The 22,980-nt window shown below is 42.2% G+C and overlaps 1 protein-coding gene across 1 annotated transcript in view; it reads right to left on the bottom strand.

Moving 5' to 3' along the window:
* Positions 1-22,980, bottom strand: part of ELAC2 (elaC ribonuclease Z 2) — a 93,125-nt gene that overhangs the window by 26,197 nt on the left and 43,948 nt on the right. Inside the window, exons 16-22 of the mRNA XM_060240746.1 lie at positions 21,954-22,050; positions 21,223-21,361; positions 8,160-8,198; positions 7,894-8,003; positions 7,467-7,566; positions 7,265-7,385; positions 6,070-6,148 (exon numbers count right to left, since the gene is read on the bottom strand). Coding sequence (XP_060096729.1) covers positions 6,070-6,148; positions 7,265-7,385; positions 7,467-7,566; positions 7,894-8,003; positions 8,160-8,198; positions 21,223-21,361; positions 21,954-22,050 — 685 coding nt within the window. The remainder of the gene's footprint in view (positions 1-6,069; positions 6,149-7,264; positions 7,386-7,466; positions 7,567-7,893; positions 8,004-8,159; positions 8,199-21,222; positions 21,362-21,953; positions 22,051-22,980) is intronic.

Below are 22,980 nucleotides of genomic sequence, written 5' to 3'. Positions count from 1 at the left end.
AAGGGAACACAGGCTGTGGCAAATCAAATGCAAGACTGTGATCAGGCAGGCAAAAAGGGACTATGAGGAGCATATTGCAAAAAACATAAAGACCAACAATAAAAATTTCTTCAAATATATTAGAAGTAGGAAACCAGCCAGGGAGGCAGTGGGGCCCGTGGATGACCATGGGGTAAAAGGATTACTGAATGAGGATAGGGAAATGGCTGAGAAGCTGAATGAATTTTTTGCCTCCGTCTTCACTGTGGAAGATGAGAACTTTTTACCCGTCCCAGAACCACTAATTTTGGAAGGGGTGTTGAAAGACCTGAGTCAGATTGAGGTGACAAAAGAGGAGGTCCTACAACTGATAAGACAAATTAAAAACTAATAAGTCACCGGGTCCGGATGGCATACATCCGAGAGTTCTGAAAGAACTCAAAGTTGAATTTGTGGATCTTCTAACAAAAATCTGTAATCTTTCATTGAAATCTGCCTCCGTTCCTGAGGACTGGAAGGTAGCAAATGTCACCCCCATCTTTAAAAAGGGTTCCAGAGGAGATCCGGGAAATTACAGGCCAGTCAGTCTGACTTCAATACCGGGAAAGTTGGTAGAAACCATTATCAAGGACAGAATGAGTAGGCACATTGATGAACACGGGTTATTGAGAAAGACTCAGCATGGGTTCTGCAAGGGAAGATCTTGCCTCAGTAACCTGTTACATTTCTTTGAGGGGGTAAACAAACATGTGGGCAAAGGAGACCCAATAGATGTTGTTTACCTTGACTTCCAGAAAGCTTTTGATAACGTTCCTCATCAAAGGCTCCTTAGAAAGCTTGAGAGTCATGGAGTAAAAGTACAAGCCCTCTTGTGGATCAAAAACTGGCTGAGTAATAGGAAGCAATATAAATGGGCAGTCTTCGCAGTGGAGGACGGTAAGCAGTGGGGTGCCGCAGGACTCGGTACTGGGTACCATGCTCTTTAACTTGTTCATAAATGATTTAGAGTTGGGAGTGAGCAGTGAAGTGGCCAAGTTTGCGGATGACACTAAATTGTTCGGGGTGGTGAAAACCAGAGAGGATTGTGAGGCACTCCAAAGGGATCTGTTGAGGCTGGGTGAGTGGGCGTCAACGTGGCAGATGCGGTTCAATGTGGCCAAGTGCAAAGTAATGCACATTGGGGCCAAGAATCCCAGCTACAAATACAAGTTGATGGGGTGTGAACTGGCAGAGACTGACCAAGGGAGAGATCTTGGGGTCGTGGTAGATAACTCACTAAAAATGTCAAGACAGTGTGCGTTTGCAATAAAAAAGGCCAACGCCATGCTGGGAATTATTAGGAAGGGAATTGAAAGCAAATCAGCCAGTATCATAATGCCCCTGTATAAATCGATGGTGCGGTCTCATTTGGAGTACTGTATGCAGTTCTGGTTGCCGCACCTCAAAAAGGATATTATAGCATTGGAGAAAGTCCAGAAAAGAGCAACTAGAATGATTAAAGGGCTGGAGCACTTTCCCTATGAAGAAAGGTTGAAACGCTTGGGACTCTTTAGCTTGGAGAAACGTCGACTGCGGGGTGACATGATAGAGGTTTACAAGATAATGCATGGTATGGAGAAAGCAGAGAAATAAGTACTTTTCTCCCTTTCTCACAATACAAGAACTCGTGGGCATTCGATGAAATTGCTGAGCAGACAGGTTAAAACGGATAAAAGGAAGTACTTCTTCACCCAAAGTGTGATTAACATGTGGAATTCACTGCCACAGGAGGTGGTGGCGGCCACAAGTATAGCCACCTTCAAGAGGGGTTTAGATAAAATATGGAGCAGAGGTCCATCAGTGGCTATTAGCCACAGTGTGTGTGTATATATAAATTTTTTTGCCACTGTGTGATACAGAGTGTTGGACTGGATGGGCCGTTGGCCTGATCCAACATGGCTTCTCTTATGTTCTTATGTTAACATGTAATAATAATAATTGCTGATTTCTTGGTGGAAGATCCTGAAGGGACTAGAAATATGTATGATTATATGTATAGAGTGAATTCATTATATGCCAAGAAAAATAACTTACCAAGAGGTGTGGTTATAAGACATATGACAAAAGGAATGGTGGGGAAAATCTTGAATAAAAATTTTGAAAAGACATTGATAGTGGGAGGAAGCAGAGTAAGTATAATGAAAGAATTGCCAAGACAAGTGATAAATGACAGGAGAACATATAAGAAATTAACAGAAAAACTACGTGACAATGGAATGAGGTATAGATGGATAATACCTGAAGGTTTGAGCTTTGAGCTACAAGGAAGAAGGATTAGAATTACAAATACACAAGAGCTGCGTAAATTTTATGAAGAGAATAAAGAATTTGCACCATGTTGGATTATAAATTATTATCTTGGAATGTTAATGGACTAAATTCACCACAAAAAAGAAAGGCAATATTTCATTGGATTAAAAAACAAAACTGTAATATAATTTTCTTACAAGACGTTCATATTAAACAAAAGGATTATAAATTTTTATGGAATAAACAACTGAGACTGGAATTTTTTTCACTGGCTGAACAGAAGAAAAGGTGTGTGGTTTTTTTATATTAAACAAGAATTGGACCCAAAAATAATATTTAAAGATAAAGATGGAAGATTTGTGGCAGTGGAAGTAATAATAAATGCAAAAAAAACCTTTATTATTGGGACTGCATGCACCAAATGGTGCAAAAGATGTTTTTTTTAAGACATTATAAAACAACTTGATGAAGTGACATATGACCAGGTCATGATTATGGGAGACTTTAATGGAAGAATTCAGAATACATTGGACAGAGCTGGGGAAAAAAGTAACGTTAAAGAAGGAAAATTGCCAAAATCCTTCTTTGAACTGGTTAAACAAGAAAACTTGGAAGACATATGGAGAAAATTTAATCCTGAAGTACGAGATTATACATTTTTTTTCAGCAAGACATAATACTTTTTCCAGAATTGACATGTTATGGGGTACAAAGGACTTAGGCCTTATAACTAAGAAAATAGAGATCTTACCGAAGATAGGTACAGATCATAACCCAATATTATGGATTACAAAATTGTCTAAAAAAGTGAGAAGATGGCGCTTAAATAACAGCTCTATCGCTGCCAGATATACTCATATATATTTAGTCTAATGAAAATCATGTATTTTAATTTAACTGACTGGTTTTTATGTTTAATTTTAATTGTTAAATTTAAAGTTTTATTTATGTTAATGTGTAAGTTGTTGTTAGCCGCCCTGAGCCGCCTAGGCGGGGAGGGCGGGATAGAAATAAAAGTTATTATTATTATTATTATTATTATTATTAAATGAAGATTTACTACAAAATAAAGAATTAGTGACATCTCTAGAAAATGAAACTAAAGCTTTCTTCCAAATAAATGATACAGATGATATAGAATTTCAGATGGTGTGGGATGCTTATAAAGCCGTAATGAGAGGAATATTGATTACATTAAACAATAAGGACAAAAGGGCAAAAGAAAAACAGATGTTGGACATTCAAAATGAAACAATATTTGATAAATTTCATAAAGGAAGACTAAGAGGGGTTTCTCCCTACAAAGTGGCAAAATAGAATTGAAAACTGCTGTGGAGTTGAATAACAAATACGATTGGTTTCAAATGCAACAAATAAAGAGTTTGGTGGAAAATTATATTAAAACTAAAGGAATAAGACGAGAGCAAATAGAAATGGAGAAAGTTCTGCTTGGAGATAATGAAAAATTAATTTCAAAAACTTATAAGTTACTTTTAAAATGGTCTACAGAAGATGAAGTAGTGAAATCTCAAATGATTAAATAGGCAATAAATGTAAATAAAGAAATACAGATGGATACATGGGAATATTTATGGAAGAACTCTATGAAACTTTCAACATGTCAGAGTATTAAAGAGAACTGTTTTAAAATGATGTATAGATGGTATATGACTCCTAAAAAATTGGCAAAGATGAATAACAAGATGCCAGACAGATGTTGGAAATGCAAAAAACATGAAGGTTCTTTCTACCATATGTGGTGGACTTGTGAAAGAGTGAAAAAGTATTGGCAGATGATCCAACAAGAAATGTCTAGGATCTTGGGATATGAATTCAAGAAAGTTGAAGAGACTTTTCTGTTGGGATTACAAATGGAAAAATTTCCAAAAGAAAATAGAACTGTAATTTGTTACTTGCTTTCAGCTGCTAGGACACTATATGAGCAGTTATGAAAGCAAGAAAAAAATACCAGAAAAATGGGATTGGATTGTAAAAGTTATGACATGGAGTGAGATGGACAAATTAACAAGAACTTTAAGAGACTATGAGGGAGTGGAAAATTTTTAGAAGTTATGTAGAAGACGAGTGGAAAGCAAAAGGACTTTGGACAATTTTTGATAATGATTAAACTTTAGAAGAAAGAAGAATATTAATTTTAGTTCTTAGTAATTAACGGTACCTTTTAATGTTAGTATTTTGAGTAAATAACACTGGCAGGGGTCAAGTAACGGGGGGAGGGGTGATCAGAAATAAGCACATGGGATAGATGAAAAGGTTATTAACGGAAATTGTTACCATATGTTATCAATAAAATTGTTTAAAACAAAAAAAAGAAAAATGTGTTTAATATTCGTTCATGTCTTTGATTTAGAGATATTCAAAAGGGAGTGGAGAAAATAAAGGATATATGGAGAAAACTTGGAAAGTAAAGAAACATTGGACAATTTTTTAGTAGTAAGAATATATACATTGAACTTTAGCAGTTAGAAGTGCCTTTAATATTGATTTTGAATTTATAACCTCGGGGAAGTCAACATTGGAGGGAGGGGGGATCGAAATGTCATATGGGTTAATGCGAGGGGAAAAAAAATTAAAAAATAGTTAAGTTTTGTAACCATATGCTACCAATAAATTGTTTAAACACAAAATATTCGTTCATGTCTTGCATCTCTCTAACATCTGACATTTATTCTATGTGGTTCTTATATCAAGCAAGTTTGGCCACCTCTGGCCAACCTGGCACCAGAATCAGATGACTCCGTTTCCTTTTGAGAGAAGTGTGCTCTCCCTGACATGGCTGCAGCAGGTACTGTAGTTAAATGGTTAAGCTGCCATTAGATATTTTAACTGATCTATTTAGATGGTTGTTGTTTTTATGAATTTTTATTATCTTGTTCTTACCATATGCTGCAAGTCACCCTGAGCCCATTTACAGGGTAGAGCAGGATACAAATTAAATTAAATAGATAAATAAATTTGATAAAAAATCAACAGACATTAGTTCCAAACTGAAAGCAGTATCTTTGAATCCCTCAGATTGATTGATATATGTGATTTACTGCTTTAATATGTTGAGAATGTTGTAAAATTAAAATAAAAACAGGTTAAAAAAAAGATGGGGCAATTTAAAAAGTCTCCTTACTCAATCAGAAAAAATGAAAGACTGGAAGACAGTATGTAACCTATTTGATGCTATTGAATCAAATACTCCGGAAGGTTGAACCATTTTACAGGCAGGATTGACTAAACTTTTAAATTATGTTAATAAAGCTCAGAGTTTTCCACTAAGAGAGGCTAATTTTTAAGACTTCACACACCAAAAAGTGTAGAAGGTTTTTATTTTATTACTTTTAAACATGGTTTGTTCATCATCTTTTTAATTTCATGTACATTTTTTAGAGCATTTATGATAAACCATTCTGACACCAGCGTAATATTGGGATTTATTTTGTTCCTTACACGAGGCTTACAATAATATATGCTAGTGAATGAAAGCATTCCTGTGGCTTGATGGGACTTTGAATCTTGGCTCACTCAAAGAGATGTGTGTGTAAAGTACAGTAAAGTTGCAGTCAACTTATGGCAACCACATAGGATTTTCAAGGTGGTCAAAGAGATGGATGGAATGATATACTGGAATTTTAAGCAAGAAAGACTTTGTATGCTGTCTGATGCTTTTCTTTTGTTTCTATATGCTAATGCTGGCTGAATTCAAGAGAGACAGAGCTTTTGACTTCCTTCCTGCCACTTATATGCTAAGAGAAAGTGTCCATACTTAATAACTGCTAGAAAGTCTCTTACCTGTGTGTCTTCTCTATAGCCTCCTCTTCCAAGCCATCTTCAAGCGTAGCTTCGTGAATCAACAGAGAAGCATTTTTCCCTGCGTAAGACAACACAGTCAGCACATTTGTGAAATGGGGGTTAGGAATTTTCAAAGCAGATGTATATCATTATATAAAGGGACATCTCTTGGCTTTCTTCACAACATTCTGGAAAACTGGGTGAAAACAAATAAAATGAATTTTTAAAAAAGATAAATGGAAAGTTTTGTATTTAGGTAGGAAAAACTAAATGCATAATTATAGGATGGGGAAGACTTGTCTCGGCAGTAGTATGCACAAAAAGGATCTTGGGGTCTCAGTGGACCATACAATGAACGTGAGTTAGCAGTGTGATGCAACTGTTAAAAAGACATCCAATTTTGAGATGTATCAACAGAAGTATAGTATCCAGATTGCACAAGAATTGGTTCTCGTCATGAGAAATTATAACCTGCTAACATTCTATAAAAAGAGCCCCGTGGCGCAGAGTGGTAAAGCTGCAGTCGAAACTCTCTGCTCACGACCTGAGTTCGATCCCAGTGGAAGTTGGGTTCAGATAGCTGGCTCAAGGTTGACTCAGTCTTCCATTCTTCTGAGGTCGGTAAAATGAGTAACGGGCTTGCTAGGGGAAAAGTGCAGATGACTGGGCAAGGCAATGACAAACCACCCCATAAAAAGTCTGCCATGAAAATGTCGTGATGGAACGTCACTCCAGAGTCGGAAATGACTGGTGCTTGCACAGGGGACTACCTTTATCTTTTAACCACTGTATGTCATGTTACATGCTGTAGGTGCTTTTGCTTTTGCACTGCCTGTTCTGTCTGCAACAATACCGTAAGTATTCTTTTCTGTCCTGGCTTCAACAAAGCCTGCCTGTATGTTCAGTTGCATTACTCTCATGGGCTACGAAGGTGATCCTGCATTGTACAAGGGGTTGGACTAGATGACCCTGGAAGTCCCAATTCTATGATTCCTTACAATGGATATGCTATAGAAAGGCAGGCAAACGACCTGTATGGCACATATCAGCAGCATTTTAAATGGTCTCCTGCAAAACAAAGGTAATAACTGCCTCTCTCACATGCATATCATTCTTATTACCAACATTCTGAAGTTTTTTTCATTTTCTTCTTCCTCTTTCTCCCTCCTCAGCAACAATACAACACAAAACTTACCCATTTCAACTAAAGCTTCACATGGCATAGTGTCACCAGAATAGACAATTTTCCATCCAGATTTGTGGACCACCGAACATGCAAAGGCATTTTTACAATGCCTGACTTCACATGTCTGAAACTGAATAAGACCACTGCATGTTAAATCATTGGCATTCCTCTTCAAGTGCTTCTTCTACTATCTTAACCTGTATCCACGTACCTTTGCAAAGTCATATTTCTCCATAAGCGAACAGATGAATGTCTTTGCTTTAGGCTTAAAGACATTGCACCCTTCCATTAAAAACCGGGCAGGAATCATACTGCAAGAAAAGGGGGGGGGGGAGAAGCCATAATTACAAAAATAGTTCTATTTCCATACCAAAACTCAGACTGCAGGGTAAAATTTGAGCAAATCACAAACAGTGGAATTTTAGCATGTTAAAAGGAATGAGATGAAGACGCCTGCAACTTAACCTGTTGTCCAAAAAACATTGCCAAATTGAATAAAACTTTCCAAGGCTCTCTTCTACACAATCTTTTATTCAAAAGCAGCAGCAGCAGAAGAATTTGCACTCTACCCTTGGATTTGCACCCTAACCTTTTCTACACAAAGGAGTCTTGGAGTGGGGCTTACAATCACAACTCACTTAATGTGCCTTAGGATTTGTTGGCAATGGTCATTGTATTGATGTAACCATGTCATGATCTGTGTGGGAGCAACCAGAAACAGTGGGCTGTAGGGCCGACCCCAGTACATCTGAAAACAGAAAGGAGAAAAGACAATGGGATACAATAGCAACAGAGATGGCAGATCCAAAAGCAAGAACCAATGCTGGTACACACTACTGCTGATCCACTGAAATTACCACAAAACAACAAAGCCTGATTTTTTTCCCTTTAAAATAGTACTTACAAATGCACGATGTCTCTGCAACAAGATATTCAACAAGCCCTAGGAAACAGAAAAATAGCTAATGATAGAGATAGGTGCCAATTTTCTACAGCTCTTGTTAAACAACTGTAAGAATGATTTGATTACAATAGCAGTTCAATCCTTATTTGTTTTTTCCTATAGTATTATCAGACATTCTTTGTTACACTTTATACTCCTGTTCCTAATATATTTAGGAACTTGGGTCTAACCTCATGCATTGATCCACACAACATTCCTGTGAAGTAGGTTAAGAGAGTATGACTTCTAAGCCTGTGACCTTTGCAACAGAGTGGGATCTGAACCCAAGTTTCCCCAGTTCTAATCTAGCTTTTCCACAACACTGGCTCCCAGACATCTTTCTGCAGAAGAGGTTAAGACATGCAGCCATGCAGTGTGCTTCCAGAAGGACAAGGATTTGTCATGCATGGGATTTCAAAATAACCAGTCCTTGGATTTTGAAACAAAGTTAGGTTTATTGATAATCCATGTGGCTCATTCGAGCAGAAGATTGGGACTGATACTTTCTAACACTAGAATACAAGCTTTAAAATGGCACATCAAAGGTTCTATAAACAATTCTACATTCACGTGTGAAATTCACACGCTGGGTCCCTTATCTATATTGCGACTAGCACATCCTGGGTTCAGGCCTGGTTGGGCCTGGGAACAAGTCCCAGGAGGTCTTATCTTCAAAGAGGACATTCCTGCATCTGTTAGTAAAAGCGAAAGAACGGTGGGGGCTGCTACCTTGATGTGCTCACATTTTTAACTTTGGGTTAGTAACAACTCTACAATCTAAATTCTATAATATAAAAGTAACAATTCTAAGATCTGGCTTCTTTAATATAGAATGAGTATACAATGCTTGACAGGATTGTACGAAGAAAAAGAGAAAAATGACTGAAGGTTGTGAATGTCTTCATTTATTAAACAAAACAGAAGGAAATGAAGCTTTGCTTCTTGCTATCAGATACAATTTCTGATAGGTCAGTAATTTTGGGCAATACAGTGTTATAGCTTTTTCATGGTGGGTTTACCATAATGAAGAAAAAAAGGTTTCTTACCTGCAACTGATGTTCTTTGAGAGGTCATCTGTGTATTCACACCAATGGGATGGAATGCCTGGGCCAATCTGGTAATCTCTCAAACCTAAGGGATTTTTGTGCCGTTCCCCAGGTGGCATGCACAGAAGCACCACAGCCCGTGCCCACCAGGGTAGGTGCAGACATCCTGCCAGTTCCTTCTGATTACTGTGTGATCCCCAGAGTCTAGAGGACCAACAGCAAAGGAGAAGGAGGGCAGGTGGCGCAAATGCACAGATGACTACTTGAAAATCATCAGTTACAGGTAAGCAACCTGTTTATATTTGTGGTGGTCTCTTTGAGCCTGCATGTTGACAGCTTCCACCCATTTTGCCTTGCTGAGACGAAAGTGGGTCCATTTGACCAAGTAGTATAACTCCCCTCGCTTCCATTTCGAATTGAGAATGTCCTGGATCTCATGATGAATCTGACCCCAAACTAATATAGGTGATGGTGCTGCAAACTGTGGGTGCCACTGTGAGGGTCCAGGGTCATGCTTGAGCAGGCTAGAATGGAAACAAGGGTGGATATTAGAGCTTTAGGCAATTGCGGTTCCACAGTCACACTATATAATTCGTTTTGTTGCGAAGGGATCCAAATACTTTAAACCTAATTTCTTAGAGGGCTGTGAGTTTGGTAGGTTTCTTATGGAGATGTATACAGTGTCACCCACTTTCAGATTCCAACATTTGGAGTGATTCTTGTCACACTGCTTTTTATAGGTCTCCTTAGCCTTTTCTAGTTTGGTTTGGTCTGCCATCCACTGCCAATGACTCCCCACCACTCTGAGAATTCAGAGGAACCGCTGGGTGATGGACCCCCCAGAAGCTCTGGAAATGGCTTTCCTTCATAGCCATTGGTGATGAGGAAGGGGCTGGCGTTAGTTGAGCTGTGGAAGCTATTGCTATAGGCATTGTGAAGGGGAGGAAGGACACCCAATTATCCTGTTGGTATGAGACATAACAGCATAGGAACTGTTCTAGCACGTCACTGGTGCATTCTGTTTGGCCATCAGTCTGTGGGTGATAGGCAGAGCTCAACCCATGCAATTCCTGTTAAGGCACATAGCTCTCCCCAGAATTTGGCATTGAACTGCACACCACAGTCAGAAACCACCTTGGCTGGGAACGAATGGAGTCTGACCACGTGTTGGAGAAATAGTTCAGCTAATTTCTTGGCTGTTGGCAATTGTTTGCAAGGGACAAAGTGAGCTTGTTTGTCCACCACCACCCAAATTACTGACTTCCCTTCAGAGGGAGGTGAATCTGTGATAAAATCCATGGAGATGCACTCCCAGGGTCACTTAGTCAGTTCTAGGGGTTGGAGTTCCCCTGGGGGTTCCTTCCCCCTTTTCCGCGATAAAGCACATCGGGTAGCCAGTTACATCTCTACATAGCCCCGGACAACAGAACTGTCTTCGGATGAGGTGGAGAGTTTTTACAAATCTGAAGTGACCCCCTAACTTAGAATCATGTGAACGCTTCATTACCGTTAGGCAGAGCGGCTCTGGCACGTAAAGCTTAGTGTTCTTTTACCATAGTCCATTGGGCTCTTGTGCTAGCCCCCCGGTGAGCCCCGGGGGTTTTCGGGTCAACTTGTCTTGTAGGGAAGAAAGGAATGAATCGGTGGGTCCAGGGCAGGGGTTGGGATTTTGTGCCTGCTGATGTGTGGTGACCATCAGCCCCAATTGGGATGGCGAGAACAAAGAGTCCACCACGACTTCCCATTTGCTGTTGTGCTGGTGAAGGTGGGAGAGTGCATCTGCTAAAAAGTTCTGCTTCCTGGGGATGTGGCCCAGCATGAATCTAAACTTGTGAAAGAACCCTGCCCACTGGATTTGCTTGGTGCTGAGTTTTCTGGTGGTTTTTGTGGTCAGTCCACAGTTCGAAAGGTACTCTGGCTCATTTGAGGAAGTGGTGCCAGGTTTCTAAGGCCAACTTAATGGTAGATGCCTCCTTATCCCACATCGACTAGTTTCGCTTATTGGCAGAAAATTTCTTGGATAGGTAGGTGCACAGCTGCAATTTCCCATCATCCCCCTCCTGAAATAGGACTGCTGCTAGGGTGACATCGCTTGTGTCGCATTCAACCACGAACCTTTTGTTTTCATCCGGGTGGATGAGGATGTGTTCTGAGCTAAACAAGCATTTCAGTTCATCAAACACGGCTTGGCATTCTGGGGACCAGTTGAGGCGTGCTCCCAGTTTCTTTGCGTCTGTGCCTTTCCCCTTAGTTTTCAGTAAGTCTGTGAGGGGGACGGCCACAGCTGTGAAATTATTGATAAAATTTCTATAAAAGTTGGCAAATCTGAGGAAGCTTTGTAGCTGCTTCTGGTTTGAGGGGGGAGGCTACTACTGCTTGGAATTTGGCTAGGTCCATTCCTAGCCCTTCTGCCGAGACGTGGTATCTCAAAAAATCGAGTTCCATTTTATGGAATTCACACTTGGGAGAGCTTGGCAAATAATTTATTGTCATGGAGGATCTGTAACACTTCCTGCAGGGTCACTTGGGAGGGTAGGTCCTCAGAATAAATCAAAACATCATCTAAATAACAGACCACACCCTTAAATAAGTGCTTTTGTAAAACTTTATTGATGAGGTTCATGAACACCCCAGGGGTAGCCCCTTCAGCCCAGATGGCATGACTAAGTACTCGAATTGGCCGAGGGGGATGCTGAACACAATTTTCCACTCATCCTTTATGCATACCCAAAAGTAAGTGTCCCACAAGTCCAAATTAGTGAAAATTTCTCCTTGGGAGACTTTGCTGAGGTCTTTTATAAGTGGGAGGGGATACACATTGTTCATGGGGATAGCATCCAGGCCCCTATAATCAGTGCAAACCCTAAGGCGTCCATCTTTCTTTTTTCTGAATAATACAGGGGCGGCATGCAGGGACTGGGCGAGGAGTATGAAACCCCTTTGAAGGTTGGTTTCAATGAACTTCTTTCGCTCCTCCTGGCGGCTCATAAAGTAAAGTTTTACTTTGGGTAGCAGCTCCCCCTCTTATCAGTTCGATCACAAAGTTAGTGGAGTGGTAAAGGGGGAGCTTGTCCGCCTCCACGGCCTCAAAGACCCCTTTCAGGTCTTGGTACTCTGCTGGGATTGTGGCCACCTCCTCTCTAGTTAAACACAGTTTTTCCAGGTGGGGGGGGGGGGAGGTTCGGGCCCCATTCTCCCTTCCACGTGTGCTTATGGCATTTTTCATCCTGGAAACAGATGGCATGGCCACTCCATTGAACAAAGGGGTCATGGTCTGCCAGTCATTGGATCCCCACTACTGCTAGGAAGGAGGTGAAGGGGGCAATCATGAATGGCCTTGCTTCCCAATGTGCCCCCCCACTGCGCAAGGGGCCATCTCTTGGGTGCACGGGTCCCCCTCAATTTGTTCAAACAATAGTGGGGTGGGTAATTCGTTCCATGTTAACCAAAGGGCGTCCGCCAGTCCTGGGAATAAAAGATCCCGGGAGCACCCAGAGTCTAATAGGACCCGTACATTCACAAACCTCCTAGTTAGCGGGTTTACTATGGTGACAGGGATAAAATATAACATCCCAGAAACTCTCACCTGAAGTGGTGTGGCAGTAACCTGCTAGTGTGCGCCCTTCACAGCAGGTCATTGGTATTTCCTGCCAGCTGTTCTTCCCTACTCTCCTCCCCCAAGGTCTTGCTGCATTGGCCTAGGAAGTGTAGTAGGGCGGCGCTCCCCTTCTCTGGTTTTGGCAGGGTTTTTTTTTTCTTCTGGTTTCCCTTCTTGGGAACCGACGGTGGGGTCTCTCGAGTAGTACTTGGATATTCACTGGCTACATGGTTCTCCTCTCCACACAAACACACATTTGAAGCACAGGCGATTTTTGGCCCACCGCTCCTTTTCCCCGAGGGGTGATGGATTATCTCCAGGGGACCCTTTCCCTTTGCTTTTGTCCTTAGTCCCTTTTGTGGTGGCCCCTTCTTGCTTCTTCTGGTGGAGGGTCACTACCTTTTGCCGGTCTTCAATTTCACATGCTAGCTGGATCTACCCGACCAGGGTTTGCGGGTTCCCGGTGGCCAGCTCTTGTGCAAATAGGGTCCCTTCTTGTACTGCTCAATTCTTGTTCGTTCATCCCAGCTGTGCACTCGGCTGTCTTGAATGCAGAATTCTGCAGTGTATTCTTGTACCAATCTCACCCCTTTCCTGAGCTCTTGGAGTGTTGAGATCACTTGGGTCTCCTAGAGCAGGTCCTCAAACTGTACCCAGGGTGCACTAACAGGCTCCTGGCCATTCCAAGTGTGGGGGACCATGTCTCGTAGAGCATCACATACCAGTCTGCTGCTGCTCTGTCTAGGCACAACCCAATATAGATCACTTTAGCTTACTCCGTTGGGAAGTTGTCAGCACAGACCTGGATTGCACCCGGAAATACCCAAGCTTGGTGGGGTTGCCATCAAACCGAGCCTCGTGCACCTTCGGTCCTCCTGGGGTGAACTGGGGCTCTGGCTGAGGCGCAGTCAGTGCAGTGGGTGGCACCCGTTTTCACAATATGTCATGACCCTGACAGTGCACTGATCAAAGACAGTCCATTACAAGAATAGCAGTTTGATGCATGACAAGTCAGAGCAAGATGGTCCTTGCGAAAACTGGCTTTTGCCCTTCTCTTATAGCCGTGGTCCAAACTGTTACACATTCAGAGAAAAGCGGGAAGTAAGCAGTCCCTCCCCCCCAAACTCTTTCCAGGCCCCTCGCAGGTGTGCATGTAATCAGGCAAGAGCGACCTTGGTAACTCTTGAGACTAGGCAGAAAGGAAGGTTTCAACTGTTACATAGAGACACCAGAAAGCGAAAGTGCTTCGAGATAATGCCAAGAGCCTTCTTGACAGGAGGGTCACATCTGAGCATCATGAGCACCCCTACCTGTCTTGCACAGCTGATGGCCACCAGAAAGGACATCTCCCAGGACAAATGTTGAAGGGAGTATGTAGTCATTAGTTCAAATGGTTTCCCTGGCAGTTTATTTAAAACCAAGGCTGTTTGACCGGAAGAAACAAGCAAAGTAGGCCTTTCAGAAATCATTTAGTGTCAGGGTAGGAGAAAACAGAGCAGCTGTCTATCATGTCATGGCATGCAGAAATAGCCACATGGTACACCCAAACAGATGAGTGGCTGAACCCATAGTCCATGAGGAAAAGTAGGAATTTGAAAATAACCTCTAGGTCCACCTGAACTGGTTAAGTTGGAACAGAGGCAGCATAGGTTACAAACTTAATCCATTTGTACGAATATGACTAGCAAGTGTATTGTTAACTATACAAATGATGGGAAAATAAAGAGGTGTCTGGTTGCATCTTAAAGATGAACAGATTTATTCAAGTATAAACTTTGGTTGCTCACAGCTTTTTGAAAAATGGTTATTAATGTTAAAAAGATCCTTTGAGTCAACACCTGAGTTTATTTTATTGCCTACTTTGTCTTAACAATCAGTACTACATGTAATTGTCACACTAAATATTTCCTTGAAATTTAGGCAAAAATGGCTGAAAATGTGTCAAAATGTAGTTATTTAAATCAATTTTCTCTTAAGAGAAATGCATAATCTAGGGCTTTTGAGAGGCCATATCAATAGATCAGAACATTTTCTTTATCCATAAAAGTAATTCAGTGAGACAAACGCTGAATTAGTAATTCAGTGAGTAAAACCCTGCCAGCAAAATGTATACCCTAGTACATTTTTTACAAGTCATGTTTCATCAATTTATGAGGACGCACTAAAATGCAAAAGGATTTCAGTTCCAATCTAGTCTGTTTTCTGTCATCTTTTTAAGGATGGCTGAGGTGGCAGCTCTGTGATCACATAAGTGGAAGTACCAGTGAACTTAACTCACCCACCCACCTAAAGTAACATTTCCCACCATCTAATAATGACAGCCAAACCCTGGGCATAGCAGCAGGTGCACATGGGCCCTCTTCCACAACATGACCCCCAGGCCCAGATAGCTACACAGTTTATGATGGAAGCTGTGGGCTTTTCTGTACTTTTCCTACAAACATATTAACTTAATTCAACCCTTCCAAATTTAGACCCCCTGCCCAGGTAATTTCCCCTCAGTCACCACTGCTCTTGATTTGACAAAAGCAGATGTTGCTTCTGGTTGTATTTTACTATTTCCAACTAGGGGAGAGAGTTTTGAAACCCTTTCCCCTGCCCTAACTCAAAGCCTGGATAGACCCGCCCTCCCCCCCCCCCAAGGTTAAAACTGGGATAGGAAAAGCATGCCGTTTGTCCTTCACCCCAGAACCAGTGAGTTGACCAGAAATACCAGTGTTCCTGAAGAAACACCGAGTGCCATATAAAGCAGTCAGAAGAGTTAGCTCACCTTGATGCCAAATAGGATTGTCCCAGAGGAAACACATTTACATGCCATTTCATGATTCTCACTGGCTGCTAAGCAAGTTTTTAAATGATGTCAGAAAGCACTTTTTTCCCTTGGAAGCGGGGTGCAAAACAAGAGAAGAGCTTCAGAACACTATATATCAAATTGCTCTCCGACGGCCCTGGGAGGTTGCTGCGGCAGTGGCACTTCTCCTCCACCTCGGCTGCCAGGCATTTCCCTTCCTCCCCTGCAGAGGAAGCCCATTTGCTCATGCAGGGAATGACCTGCTGCCACAGCGAAATGAGGGGGGCAAGCTGTGATTTAGAGAGACCACATGGCTTCCTCATGGTGGTGGTGCAACTGGCGGTGGCCGTCTGTGCCTCACTCCAGCAGTGCTGGCTTGGCTGCAAGTTCCCTGCTTGGAATCAGTTGCCCACAGGAGTACAAGTGGCACAGGCAGCAGTGGTGACAGCAGCAGCAGGAGCACCTGGAAGGCACCAGTGGCACAAGTGGTGATGGCAGCCACCACCACTTTTGGCTCACCAAGCTGCCCAGTGGCACAGCTCCAGGGCACCAGGCTCCAGTGGCAGCCACCCCACAGCAGCAGCTCACCCAAATGCACCCGCCACAAGCTACCACCTGCCACTGCGGCTGCACATCTGCCCCTCCGGGTGAAGGCTTGACATCTTGGCCAGGGAGAGGGCACCTGCAGAGTAGATTTTCCTGCCCAGGGTGTCCAATTTCTTGCCCTCTTTTTCCAAAGGGGTGGAATTAGTAGTGTGCCTTGGAAGAAAATGAGACCATGATGGAGTTCGATTTTGGATGAGTGAAAAGGCACTCAAGACTGGCTTCCTGGATATGGTTCGTATGTTGTGTCTCCTGGAAAAGACAGGTGGATGCTGGTTTATCCCAAGAAGCTTTAGTAGCTTGGAGCATGACAGTACTGACTGGTAGGGCAAGTGGATGTGTTGAGTTCTACTATGTCGAATACTGAGTCAGTTATGGAGGGCTGAGGTTGGACTGTAGATAGTGTCAGGGTGTGTGCCATTTGTTTAATAAGTTCCCTCATAAGATTTAAGGCCTTCTGAAGGAGGCATTGGTAAATGCTCAGAAACAGGAGTTGCTGGTGTCTTGGGAGATTGTCAATCAGAATCTGAGTGGTCAGGCACAGGATCGGACACAGAGGATGTATCCTTGGCATCGGAGGGTTCCAATAGGAGAGGCTTTGGCAGCATGTCCAGATTTGGTGTTAGTGGCAGTTGGCAAAGTGGTTAGCAGTGACTTGTCCACTGGTTCATTCAGCTGAGTGGGCTGATTGTATCAGTGTTGGACTGATGGTGTCAAATGTTTGGTGGAGGTCGTCTGATGCTGATCTCAATGGGATGCTTGGGAATGATGCAAGAATTCTGAATATTGGTCCCAGTTTTGAGGACTACACAGTGGAAGCCAGGGATAGACTGATTGGAGTGGGTATGCCCCATGTAACTGGCACTGGTCCTAAGGAACAGGGAATAGCAATGGGGGTCAGAACACTGGTGATCGATCCCTGTTGTGGTCCCAATGAGCAGTCTTGATGTTAGAGGGTAGTATCTCTTCGGCAGCAGTCACAAAATGAGGTTACATCACCCTGGTCCGAACGGCTGCTCGTCACGCTCAGAAATCAATATTTAGATTGCAAGTGGGGAGAGTGCTATATCAGGTCTATCTTGCAATCAGATTCCAAGAGTTGGACCAGTTGTGTAGGAAGCCAGCCCAGTTTCAGGGGGCTTAGCCAACAAACTGGTGACTCCAAGAGTTGCACTGGAGCAATAACTGATGGGTGTGTTGGCTCTGGTGCCAGGCGCTTTGTAGAGGCAGGCTCAGTGGGTTATGAGTGATCATGCTTGTGATGCTACTCTGAGTCCTTTTTATGCTTCTTAAGTTTGTCAGAGTTCAACTCTTTATTCTCCCTGCTCTTTTTTGCAGGTGGAGAGGACTCTGACTTAGATGCTGAGCCCAGTCATTTCAAGGGGAGGGGTGGTTGGCGTTGGAAAGGGCTTGGCCTTGGGAGCTCTGGTGTCCCTAAATCAACTTGCCTCTCAATGTTGAGGCCAGTAGTTGAACAGGGGTGTCGGTCAGTGGTGAGAACGTTGACGCCATCAGGGTGGGTGAGAGAGCCAATTCTAATAATGCCACAGAGTCGCTTGATGTTTAGGAGTACCATCATCTGAATGGGTGGAAAGGCTAGTCCAGCAACTGGGGGGGATGAAGACCAGGCACAGCTCCCTGGGGCAGAAATTGTTCAAAACTGTGGGGGCATTATATTATGTCAGTGTCACTCATCAAATGTGGTTTTCTATGCTTTCTTCCCCCCATCACCCTCCCTCAAACCCTGTGGAAGACCCTGATCCTGAGCGACTCTATTAAAAAAAGCTGGCTGGTTAGCTGCTGTGTTCAATACTTTGCTCACCTCAGAGTTGCTAGAATTTACAAGTGTAGTCCTCTCTGGCCACCAGAAGGGGGTTTTGGGTTGGTTTTTTTTTGCCAGATCCAGGTTGGGAAACTCCTGGTGATTTGGCGATTATGGTTGCCAGTCCCTCCTGGCCACCAGCATGGGATGTTAGTTTTGGAGGATCCTGAGATCCCGCCTGAAAACTGGCATCCCTTGCCCCCACTCAATCCTGCATTCTCACTTTCATTTGTTTAGGAACTTATTAATTGAATGGTGAAGTCCAGATCACTTGTTTTGGTCATCTTAGAAGGGGATGTGTCAGTCGGCTGTTGTCTTCCTTTCTCAATCCAACATCACTCCACACATTTTCCTTGGCATTTAGCATGGGATGTTAGTTTTGGAGGAGGCTGGTATCCCTAGCCCCCACTCAGTCCTGAATTCTCACTTTCAGTTGTTTAGGAACTTTTTAATTGAATGGTGAGGCCCATATCAGTTGCTTTGGTCATCTTAAAAGGGAGTGTCAGTTGGCTGTTGTCTTCCTTTCTCAATTCAACATCTCTTTGCGCCACACATTTTCTTCAGCATTTAGCTCAGAGGTGCTGTTTTGATTTATTTGAATGCGTTTCCCACCGTGTATGCTTCCAGAAGTGTGGTGGGAAATAAGTGTGTGCTAAGAGTGCTTTGGGCAGCCTGATCTATGTTTCCCCAGTGCCCGTAAAATTATCAGCTAAAATGGACAAAAGCTGTGTGCATTTTGGTTTAATCAAGTTGCCTCGCTGCCTTCTCTCCTGACATCAGGTCTGCTTCCTCCAGCGCTGTACTGAATGGAGAAGCAAGTTTGGCTGCTGAAGAAGTAGTTTCTGTTGTTTAAATTCCAGAAAGTCAGCCGTTAAGTCTTTTATTTGTATTAGGTTAGCCCAGGTGACTGGATAAGCATGCTTACAAATTTTTGTTTTGTAAAAGAAGTGGTTGGTGGTGCTAAATACTTGTAGATCTTGAAATGTAGTACTTGATCTTGAAACACAACATTAAAAACTTAGTGTTCTACAAAGACATGCTTTAAAGATTTATTTACAGAAATGTGCGAAATGTCTAAAGCTGTTGGAACAAAAGAGGCTCTCTCTGTACCTTCCCCTAGCCTGGCTTTCTCTTCCTATCTAGTTCTGGCCCAGCTTCATATTCTGGGATTGCTTAACAACTTATCTCAATTTATTCCACTACTGTAACAGCCAGACACTTTTAGCCTTGACTCTCAACAACAAAAGGCTTTTTGGTGACTTCAAGGAATTAAAATATTGTGAATTGTAGTGAAGCCAGATGTGAACCCACAGTGCATTTCACTTTCAGCGGAGCGGAATCTTTAAAAGCAGGTTGTGAGGAGCTGCTACAATTTATTTATTTAGTGAATTTATAGTCCACCCTTTCCCTTAGCAGGCTCAGGGCGGATTACAGCATAGTGAAACAATTAAAATCCAACAATTAAATAATTAAACAATTAAAACAATTAGATAAAAACAGCATGAAACCTTGAAGCGAATCCGGTACTCGATTGGTAGCCTGTAAAGGCAGTTCAGTCAGCAATCAAGCTGCAGCATTTTGCACCAGCTGGAGTTTCCGGATCAGTCTCAGGGGCAAGCCTGCATAGAGTGAGTTACAGTAGTCCAGCCTGGAAGTGACTGTTGCATGAATCACTGTAGCTAAGTCCTGGGGAGCCAGATAGGACGCTAGCTGTTTGACCAGCTGAAGATTGTGCAACTGCTGTGACCTGCGCCCCCATAAAAAGGGTGGCATCCAGTATCACATCCAGACTCCTCATCTTCTGAGCTGGCACAAGTGGTGTGCTATCCTGGGTGGAGAGTCAGACGCCTGGTCTTAGCCCCCCACGACTCAGGTACAGGACCTCTGTCTTAGTTGGATTAAGCTTCAGCCAGCTCAGTTGTATCAGCCACTGCTTCCAATGCCCTGGTCAGATGGTCAGGGGAGGAGTATGGATGTGCAAATTAAAAATGTGCACAGCAGCCTGAAATCTTTGTTTACTAAAGGATGAACAGTGGAAAGTGAGAATAAATGCTTAGTGGGGGACCTCAGCGAGGTACAAGTCTATATCACCACTACCTAGCATTACATTTTATGACACACATGGCCCAGCCCCACAAGGTCTCATATATGTCAAATCTGGCCCTTGTAATAAATGAGTTTGACATACCTGCTGTAAACCTTCCCTCTTCCATTTTTTTTTAAACCAAAGTGAAGAAACAAAGAGAGTTCAAGAAACACTGAAGAAAGGTGAAAGAACTGAAGGCTTGGCAAGAAAGCTACCAATTGTGGCGGAGAAGATCAACCAATCTGCGCAACGGTCAGAAGACAACTGCCGGTATGTCCATGCCTCCCCCGGTGAGCATGCACAGTGGGGCTTCTGTGCATGTCATCTAGAGAAACGCCCAAAAAATCCCTTGGGCTTACCAATCAAAATAGGCGTAGGCACCCTATCCCATGGATGTGATGCGCCGAGACCACAAAGATGATCTAGTTATACAGCATGATGTAGGCATGCTTCAGACGCAATGGCATATCATGGTTTGTTGTGTAAACGAATTTGGGGCCTGCATGCTCCTCCCTCCCCTTGCAGGCAGTAGTCATAAGGAAAGACTTCTGCAAACTATTGTTTGCCTGGGCATCTGGGCCACCAAATAGGGTTTGTTCTGTGACATCTGCTGAGCATTTGCAGTGATAAACATGGCGAAAGCAGGAAGAGTTCACTGAATTGCCATGCACAACGGGATGAGGGAAAAAACATGAGTTCAATGATCCTCCTGACTTATTCTCATAATCATTATAGTCACTACAATATAGCACTTAGAGCATCAGACTAAGATCTGGAAGACCCGGGTTTGAATCCCCACTCTTGTAATGGAAGCTCTCTGAATGACCTTTGGCCAGTAAAATATTCTTAAGCCCAACCAACTTCACAGGTTTGTTGCTGTGAAAATCAAAAGGGGTTACGTGTTGAATGCTAGCATTGGAGAGAAAAGTAGCAAAAAATCTCTAAACTTTTTTTTTTAAAAAATCATTATGTTTATACTATTCCTTTATGTTTAAAAGAAATGAGAATAGGAAGAATCACAATATAAAACTGGCACAATGGAAAATGCAGGAGAATTTCATTCCAATACAATACTTACTGTATGGTGATCTGCATGTATATGAGATACAAACACAGCTGCGATGTTGCACAGAATTCTGTCAACATCATCTCCATAATGACGGCAAAGCTGACCAAAAGTTCCTTCCCCACAATCTAGAATCAGAGACTGGGTGGCACTAGCAAGAGAAACAGATGCCAGTTTATATTACAAGTACCAGTGGCAGTATAAAGGCTTATTTCACCAAAGTAGCAAACAACTACATTTTGCAACGTTTATGGCAGTGATAGAATGCACCTTTGCTCTCTCCTCATGCTATGCCATGGAAAAGAGCTAAAAGATTCACACAACTCATTTGAAATCTTATGAACAATCTATGAATACGGAAGAGAATCAATGTGCCATTATTGATCATCAATTATTCGTTACAGGCCAAGGAGCTTTGCCACTACTTTGGTGAGGAGAGCAAGGTCCGTTTCAGAGACAAGGCAGGGTCAGGTGTAAAATGCTACGGTAGGCACCTATAACAAACACTTCAATTTTTGACGAAAGACCAATACCTTCTGTTACAAAGAAACCAATAACTTCTATTAACAATTCATGCAGCACCTTTCTGCCCTAGCCAACAATACATAAACCCTGTAAGATACTCTACATTAAAGAACATCCCAAAAAAGGCTTCATTTACATACCCCAAGATCCACACCTGTCTCTCCCCCAAAGACTAGTGCCTTCAGCCACCCACAGATACCACATACTAGAGTATATACCTGACATTTATCAATGTTGAGCTGACATTCCGTATTTTCATTGGGACTGCAGAGCCAGTTCCTAAAAATACAACTTCAGGATACTGATCTGTATTTCCTAGAACAAACAATAAAAAGCTCTTGAATACTTGCAAATCAGAGTCTTGCATTATTACCACCTATCAAGTTTAAACACAGTTTTATTAGACATGAGGGCAAAACATAAAAGCAGACTAGGGTTTCAAACTGAAGTAAGAAATTTAACTTGGTTGGCCAAGTAGAAAATTTAAGGATACACCAGGAAAAGGAATCAAACCCACAGAGGCCATCATTCTTTCTCACTACCTTTGCTACAAAAGTGGAACAGGAAATGCCAGAAGGAACAAGGGTAACTCAGTAAATACTAAAAAATCCATGTGGGCAGCCATGTTAGTCTGAAGCAATAGAGTAAGGTTAGAGTCCAGTGGCACCTTTATGACTAACAAACTTTTATTCAAGATATGAACCTTTGTGTGCATGTACACTTCTTCAGATGTAATGAAACGGAAGAAAACCATTGAAATTTATAGACAGAGGCTGAGCAGCAGATTAACATATAACATGATGGAGATATTTTAAGATATGGGGAGACAAAACAGGAATAACAAGTTATGTGTATAGGGTTCAACAACTGTACGGATTTAATTAGGGTTCAACAACTGTACGGATTTAATTAACAGATGAAGCAATATATCAGCGTTGAAAGTAAAATTTTATTTTTCATTTCCCTGACTTTTCCTGACCAACATTTGTCAATTTCCCTGATCACCATTCAAATATAACCACAAGTTTAAAAATGAATAGGTCATGTTACATTAATGCAAGGCTAATGAAATGTTCCACTCTACAACTACACAAGTCTCAACTACAAAAATATTTGTCAAAGTAAGAGATTTAATATCAGCTTCTTTCAACATTAACTGCAGCAACACCTGTTTTGCAATTGCACCAAAAATTTAACCAAGATACAAACTTCAATTCAGTTAAACTCTGAATGCTAATAAATGGC

Source organism: Heteronotia binoei, chromosome 5, assembly GCF_032191835.1.
Source record: "Heteronotia binoei isolate CCM8104 ecotype False Entrance Well chromosome 5, APGP_CSIRO_Hbin_v1, whole genome shotgun sequence".
Lineage (NCBI taxonomy): Eukaryota > Metazoa > Chordata > Lepidosauria > Squamata > Gekkonidae > Heteronotia > Heteronotia binoei.
This window is presented reverse-complemented; position numbering and strand designations above follow the sequence as displayed.